The following is a 7,642-nucleotide window of genomic DNA, read 5'->3' as shown; positions in this document are numbered from 1 at the left end:
ACACTGGGCGCCCCTACTTACTGCCTCTCCAAGATGGACCAGTGGTGGGCAGAGGCTGGGGGGCAAGGAGCAGTGTGGGGGACAGGGGTGCCCACCTGGACTTCGGGCTGTCGTGCAGCGCGTGGAAACGCTGGCACCAGGGGCCAAAGTTCTCATCAAAGCTCCACCGCGGGCCTGCTGGGGGGTGCTGAGCACCCTCCCCAGCAGTTTACCCCCCAAAAGGTGCCCCACCCTTTCCCATCCTAACAGCCCTGGGAGCAGCCGCCCACCCTCCACCCTCAGAACCGGAGAACCAGCGCAAGGCGGCCCACTGCTGGCCTTTGGTGGCTGTTTCTAGGTTTAAGGGATTTAGAGCTCACCCCTGCACCGCTGACTGAACCCCTGGGCTGCTGCTTCTCGCCCTGGCCGCGGCAGCTCTCTCACGAATCGGGGGGCTTCAGCCCAACAGGGGCGGCCCCAGCGCTGTGGCAGCTGCTGGCTCCGACGTGGCGAGTGGACGGGCTGCGGGCCGGCCTGAGCCAGGTGCCCAGGACTCCACAAGGCACGCGCAGCCTGGCCCCCTTCCTCCTCTGGGGTGTCCGAAGTTGGGGGATAGAGCCGGGGCGGGACCGGATGTCGGAGCAGCGGGGCGCGGGGCGGGGCGCGGGGCGGGGCGCGGGGAGCTGTCCGCGGTGCTGGGCGCGGGCCCGCGGCGCTGTCCGTGGTCCTGCCGGCCGGGGCGGCGCCCTGGCTCTGCCCGCGGTGCTGAAGACTCCCTGCGGCCGGCGGGCGGGCGGGCGGGCGGGCGGCGGCCAGCGCGGGCGGGGCTCTGGGGGGCAAGGCTGTGGGGCTCTGCAGACAGTGGGCAGCTCTGCCCCCTCTTCTGTTGTGTCCCGGGCACGAGACTCCCTCTCTCTAAGAGTCAGGAGGACCTCAGGCAGGGACACGCGGAGAGAATGGATGAAGGAGCAGCAAGCGGAAGCTTCCCACTCGTTCCCCCAGCTCTGGGTGAGCAAAAGGGGGAGCGGTGAGTGACGGGAAGCACCGCAGGCGCCGCCGTCCCCACCCTCCACCTCTGCCCCCGCGTCCTTCCCACAGGTCACAGGCGGGCGTCCCCCCCCCCCCGCAGCCCCGCTAGCAACGAGACGGGCCAATCCGAGGATGGAAACACTAATTCGCAGATGGGGACGGGGTCCCTGCCCTGCAGGTGCCTCAGGCGGTCTGGTGTGGGGTGTTTCTTGCACGAGGAAAACATGGAAAGTGCACCCCGCTGTCCAGCAAGGCTGTCCAGGTGCGAGAGAAGAGAGGCCCCAAGCCGCTCCCATACAGAGACCAATGTCACCACGACCCAGGCAGCGAGGGCGCGTGGACCCTAGAAGTCACATGGAATCCAGCCCCCGCAGGTGACAGGGGACAACATTGAGGGGCTTCGTCCACACAAGATGAGCTAGCAGCAGGGGTCCTCTGTCCCCCAAAACCAATGGGGAGGGGACACCAGTCGTGTACTGGAAAGGGCTCAATTCTCCCCCATGCTGCTCAAGCCCCCCTCCCCACCACGGTCTCACTTCTGCGGTCCCCATCCCTTTCCTGGTCCTCTTCTAAGATCTGCCGCCCGCCCCTCCCCCCGTTTCTGCCCTTGCTCGCTTGGCTCCTGTCTTGGCTGCTCCCCCGCCCAAGACCATCAGCGGCCCCTCTGGTCCCAACTCATGTGCAGCGGCTGGGGCTTGGCAAGGAAGGGCGACTCCTGCCCCCGGGGAGGCAGAGGCATCCCCTTCCCAGGCTCTGATTTCACCTGTCAGTGCCCACCTGGGGCCCTGCAAGTGAAGCCGGTGGCTTGGAGATAACCCGTTATGGCAGATGGGCAAAGATTGCACAAATGAGGGTCTAATTGACAATCAATTGTGATTAGGAGTGAAAAGACGTCTTTATAGCCCCAGACACTCTGGGCTGAGGCTGGGCAGGGGCAGGGGGTGTGTGGGTGTCTGGGAGAAGAGGCCTGTGCACTCTGTGACTGGAGCTGCTCTGTAAAGACAGGGAAGGGGTGGGCATGCCCTCTCCTCGCTGAGCCTGTTGGCACATGTCATCCCCTCCCTTGAGAGTGGCTGGAAGTCCCAGGCAGCTCTGAGGCCCCTCACCCCGCCTTGCTGGCCCTGCTCCGGCCCAGACCGCAGCCCCCACTAGGAGTGTTGCAGGGCAGGGGGGGAGGGAAGGACCAGGGAGCAGAAGCTTTGACCCCCAAACTGCAGGGCAGCCCCAGGGCTTGGTCTAAGCCACCAGTCCCAAAGGCCAGCGTGCCGGGTGCCCCGCGAGGTCGCAGTTGTGACATTTGATGAGGACGATGCGCGCTGTGCAGCCAACACAACGCTGCGCTCCAGATGCCGATGTCTGTTCCTGAGGGTCGTGGGTGACGCACGCTCTTCTCACCCGCAGGGCCCTGGAGCGCAAGGGGTGGGGGAGGCTGCGGATGCCTGCTGCATCTGCACCTCGCCGGCTGCCCGTGGCGGGGGACAGACCCTCGGTGGCGTGGAGCCCCGAGTGCGCGGAGGGTGGTGCGCTGCGGCACCCACCGAGACCGACACCCAGAGCCCCCAAAGCCTGCACTGACCCAGGGGCAGCAGCCCCCCCTGCAGGTGTAAGTGCATCTGTGGGCACCAAGCTGGGCCCAGGTGCTCCCGCGCAGACCTGCATATCTACGTGGTGTGTGCGTGTGAACGGTGTGAGTGTGCGTGAGTGGGGTGTGCACATCTGTGTTCAAACTTAGCGGGGGATGGGGTGAGAGAGTCCCTCCAGGAAGATGGGGGCGGGAAGGAGATAATTACCTCCCTGTGATGAGAGATTATCCACCCTCCTTCCCCCGAGGTGATTTATAATTTAAAGATAAAGAATAATCAAGTCCTGGCAAGGAAGGACACAGCGTTGTGGCTCTGATTAGAATCTCGGGACGGACCAGCACGCGGGGGAGGGGAGGTCCCCCCACCCCAGTCCCGGCCTCCCGGAGGCTCAGCAGGTCCAAGCTGGGCCCAAATTACAGCCGATCGGTCCCCCATTATTTCTCCCAACTTTTAATTTCTGCTTCCAAAGGATCATTGCCCGCGGTAATTGCAAAGGGCCGGTCCTTGCGCGAGGAGCGGCTCCCGGGACCGCAGCGCGAGCGGCGCGCAGCCCCCGTGCACGCGCGCACCCCCCCGCCGCGCGCTCCCGGCGCGCCTCCACCCGGGTCCCCCCGCGCCGCGGGCTCCGGGGCGCGCCTGGGGAGGGAGGGCGCGCGCCCGGGCCGTCGCGGCCCGCCCCGGAGCCGGGCTTCCCCCGAGGCCCCGGGCAAGCGGCGCGGCAGGGGGCGGACGTGCGGAATAAAGACCCGGGCAGGCGCTTCTCGCTCGCGGCGCGGGCGGGGCGGCCGCCCACTCCCCCCGCTCGGAGAGTGCGGGCGCCGATGCGCCCCGGCCCTCCCCACGAAACTGCGGCCCCGCTGGAGGGCGGGTGGGAGCCGCTCGGCCTCTCGTTTCCGTCTCGCTCCAGCGCGCGACGGCGGGGCCCGGGTCGGACCCAGACCTGACGGTCCAGAGGCGGGCGGGGTGCCGGGGCGGAGACCCCGAGAGAGGAGCCCCCCGACGGCGGCGGCGACCCTCCGGGAGTGGCCCGCGCGCCCCGCCCGCCCCAGCCGCCGGGGCCGCGCGAGACGCCAGCGGCGAGGCGAGGGTCCCCCGCCCGCCCCCGCGCCCGCGCCCCCGCGCGCCCGGCCCCCGCGGGCCCCGCCGGCTGCTCCCGCAATTATTTAAAAGCCGGGCCCCCTCCCCCGCCCGGGAGGCGGGCGCCCGTTGGCCGAGGCGCTCGCGGGCGGGCGGCGCGCGGTGCGGGCGGCGCGTCTGTCGGTCGGCCCGGGGCTCCGTCCGTGTGTCCGCGCGGGGCCCGCCTCCTCCGCCCGGCCGTCCGCAGCCAATTAGGCGCGCGCGCTAACGAGGGCGGCGGCGCCCCGCGGCCGGCGGCGGGCGCACGTGTGTGCGGCGGGTGGGCGCGTGGGCGCCGCCGCGGGGCCGCCATAAATGCGCGGGCCGGGCGCGCCGGGCGCCTGAGGCGGCGGAGCAGCCCCCGGCAGCAGCGGCCGAGCGCGGGGAGCCCGCCGAGCCCCGGGCCGCGAGGCCGCGCGGCGGCGCCAGGGCCGCGGGGATGGGAGCGCAGTAGCCGCGCGGCCGCAGCGGCGGGAGGCCGGCATGAGCGCCAGCGGCCCCGCGGCCTCCGCGGACGGCCCCGCGCTGCCGCCAGCGCCGCCGGGGCCCGGCCCGGGGCCCGCGCCGCCCGCGCCCGCCGCCGCCGCCCGGGACGCCATGGACGGGCGCGCGGAGCCGCCCGCCTTCCCCCGCGCCGCGGCCCCGCCGCTGGCGGCCAGCGACACGGTGCCCGCGGCGCCGGAGGCTGCCGGAGCGGCCCGGCCCGGCCCGCCGCCGCGCCCCACCTCCTTCTCGGTGCTGGACATCCTGGACCCCAACAAGTTCAACAGCAGAAGACGCCGCTGCGTGCTGCTGGGCCCCCTGGCCCCCGCCGCCTGCGCCCCCTGCGCCCCCGCGCCCGCCGCCCCCGGACGCCCGCCGCGCGCGGAGGAGCCGGAGCGCCGCGCCCTCGCCGGCGCCGCAGGACCCGGAGCGGCCCCCGGAGCCGAGCCGCCGCGTGAGTAGAGCGCGCCGCCGCCGCGGGGCCGGGGAGAGCCGGCCGCCCCCGGGGCACGACCCGCGCCCGCGCCCGCGGCCCCGGCCCCGGCCCCGGCCCCGGCCCCGGCCCCGCCGCCCGCGCCGACAGGCGGCGCAAAGTTCGCAGCGCGCGGGGCTGGCGCGCGACGCTCGCCGGCGCCGCCCGACCCGGACTCCGGGCCCCCCGCGCCCCGCGCCCCCCGGACGGCTCCCGCGGGCCGGGCCTGCCCGCCCGGGGCTCCCCGCTGGAGGGCGGCTGCTGCCCGAGGGGTCGCGGCCCCCCGCGGCCGCCCCCGCGCCGCCGCAGGCCCGAGGCCTCCCTCCCGCCCCTCCTTTTTTTTTTTTTGACAAATCAGACTAATTGTGACAAAACGCTGGTTATCTCTGGAAAAACAATTAAATCCCTTCGATTACAGTTGCGGGGAAATGTGCTTAGCGGCGGAAAGCGGCTGGTAATGGGGCGGCCCGCGCCCCCGGCCCGGTCGATATCCCATTACCGCAGCGTGCATATCTCTTTCAAGCACCTTGCAAACTCCCCCCGAACATCTAAATTATAGGGTCAAAATTCGGATAATTACTCGATTAAAACCTATTACACTTATTAGGGGCCGCCATTGATCGAGGATTGCATTCGACCGGCTCCTGATTGCTTTCGGTGCCCCCTCCCCCGGCCGCCCTCCAACTTGGAGGCCTCGTGGCGCAGAAACCGGAGAGGCGCCGGCAGGACTGGGCCGGGGTCTTTTGGGCACCTGGTCCAGCGTCTCCAGGGTGGGAGGAGGGAGAGAGGCCAGCAGGGGACTGGAGAGACCCAGGGGGCAGGAGGGAGCCCCAGCACCGGGGCGCCAGCTGGGGGCCATCCCACGTGGAAGGCCCTGCCTCTAGCGGGTCGGGGAGGGAGCAGGCAGGTCGCCCTCTTCACCCACCCCTGGGCAGGGCAGAGGCGGGAGGGCAGGGCCCCAGGGCTGGGGGGAGATGCCCTCCACTCTGCCTATCTCCCCGCACCCTCTGCTCATACCCCCGAGGAAATTTCGTTTATTCCCCCAAGTTCTTGCTGACAACGGCGGGAGGCCTTGGGACCGGCCCGGCCCGGTGCTGCGTTGGGCTCTGCCTCCGCTTCTCTCCCGGCCGGAGATCACCTGTGGGGTGGGGGCTGCCAATGTCCCCCCAGGTCCTGCCCAAGACTGGTACTTTCTTCCAAATTGCTGAGGCTCAAAATGCAGCTTCCACGGCGCCTGGAGGACGCGGCTGGTGCCCAGACCAGGCCTGTTGGGGCGGGATGCTCACCCTGTGGGCTCGGGTCTGCTGGGCCCCGGCTCCCCGATGGAGCCGGCCTGCCCTGCCGGGCCTGCAGCCCAGGGCGGGGCGCTGAGGCGGGGCTGGGCTTCGCAGCGAGCCCCCCGCGGGCTCCCGCCCCAGCCCAGGCCTTTCAGCCAGTAATTGGCCGCCCGCAGCCCTGCTGTAATCGGAGGGTAATATACGCCGAAATAAATTAAATGGCCGTTAACTAGTTTGTACATTACACACAATGAGTTTAATTAAGTTTGTATCTGCCCCACACATCGATCGCGCTTCCACTGGCGAGCACCCTGCGCGCCACGCGGCCGCGGCCCGGCGGGTGGACGGGGAGGCGCGCGGGGCCGGGAGGGCGCGGGACGGGAGGGCGCAGGGCCGGGAGGGCGCGGGACGGGAGGGCGCGGGGCGCAGGGCCGGAGGGCGCGGGGCGGGAGGGCGCGGGGCGCGAGGGCGCGGGCCGGAGGGCGCGGGGCGGGAGGGCGCGGGGCCGGGAGGCGCGGGGGCCGGCGGCCGGGGCGGGAGGGCGCGGGGGCGGCCGGGGGGCGGGAGGGCGCGGGCGCGAGGGCGCGGGGGCCGGAGGGCGCGGGGCGCGAGGGCGCGGGGCCGGGAGGGCGCGGGGCCGGCGGCCGGGGGCGGGAGGGCGCGGGGCGCGAGGGCGCGGGGCGGGAGGGCGCGGGGCGGGAGGGCGCGGGGCGCGAGGGCGCGGGGCGCAAGGGCGCAGGGCCGGGAGGGCGCGGGGCCGGCGGCCGGGGGGCGGGAGGGCGCGGGGCGCGAGGGCGCGGCCGGCGGCCGGGGGCGGCGCCGCGTCCTAACTGTGCTGTGCTCCCTCCCGCCCGCCCCACCGCAGGCGCCGGCGACCCCTTCCAGGCGGACGAGGCCGAGGCCGACGGCTACAGCAGCGGAGGCGGCCGCAGCCCGAGCGCCGGCAGCGGGGACGAGGCGCCCGACCCGGAGGACGAGGACGAGGCGCCCGCGGCGGGGGACGCGCGGGGCGGCGGCGGCCTCGGGGCCCGCGGGTCGGGCTGCCCCGGCGCGGCCGAGGGCGACGCGCCCCCCGGCGCCGCGGACGACATGGCGCTGCCCGGGCCTCGCGAGGGCTCGCCCGGAGCCGCGGGCCCGCCGGGGACGGCGGCGGCGCCTGCGGGGGCGCGGGGACGGCCCCGCCGGGCGCGGCGGCCAAGCCCAAGCGGAAGCGCACGGGCGCCGACCCCAAGTCCGGGAAGCCGCGGCGCGCGCGCACCGCCTTCACCTACGAGCAGCTCGTGGCGCTGGAGAACAAGTTCAAGGCCACGCGCTACCTGTCGGTGTGCGAGCGCCTCAACCTGGCGCTGTCGCTCAGCCTCACCGAGACGCAGGTGAAGATCTGGTTCCAGAACCGCCGCACCAAGTGGAAGAAGCAGAACCCGGGCGCCGACACGAGCGCGCCGACCGGCGGCGGCGGGGCCGCGGGGCCCGGCGCGGGGCCCGGCGCGGGGCTGCCCGGCGGCCTCAGCCCGCTCAGCCCGTCGCCGCCCATGGGCGCGCCGCTCGCCATGCACGGCCCGGCCGGGTACCCGGCGCACGGCCCCGGCGGGCTGGTGTGCGCGGCGCAGCTGCCCTTCCTGCCGAGCCCCGCGGTGCTCTCGCCCTTCGTGCTGGGCTCGCAGCCCTACGGCGCCCCCGCCTTCTACGCGCCGCACCTCTGA

The 7,642-nt window shown here is 73.2% G+C and overlaps 1 protein-coding gene and 1 long non-coding RNA gene across 2 annotated transcripts; both read left to right on the top strand.

Moving 5' to 3' along the window:
• The first annotated feature begins 823 nt into the window (after window positions 1-823).
• On the top strand, window positions 824-2,436 carry LOC119261132 (uncharacterized). The gene is made up of 3 exons (XR_005128938.2): window positions 824-987; window positions 1,187-1,382; window positions 2,410-2,436. It is a non-coding gene; the product is annotated as an uncharacterized LOC119261132 (long non-coding RNA).
• A 1,754-nt stretch (window positions 2,437-4,190) lies between these two features.
• On the top strand, window positions 4,191-7,642 carry NKX1-1 (NK1 homeobox 1). The gene is given in 3 exon segments (XM_037529049.1): window positions 4,191-4,644; window positions 6,805-7,097; window positions 7,100-7,642. Coding segments are annotated over 3 exon segments (1,290 nt in total).

The sequence above is a fragment of the Talpa occidentalis genome, unplaced genomic scaffold (genome assembly GCF_014898055.3).
Source record: "Talpa occidentalis isolate TD23 unplaced genomic scaffold, MPIMG_talOcc4v2.1 talOcc4.6, whole genome shotgun sequence".
Classification (NCBI taxonomy): Eukaryota; Metazoa; Chordata; class Mammalia; order Eulipotyphla; family Talpidae; genus Talpa; species Talpa occidentalis.
The sequence above is the reverse complement of the archived record's forward strand: the minus strand, read 5'-3'. Positions and strand labels throughout refer to the sequence as shown.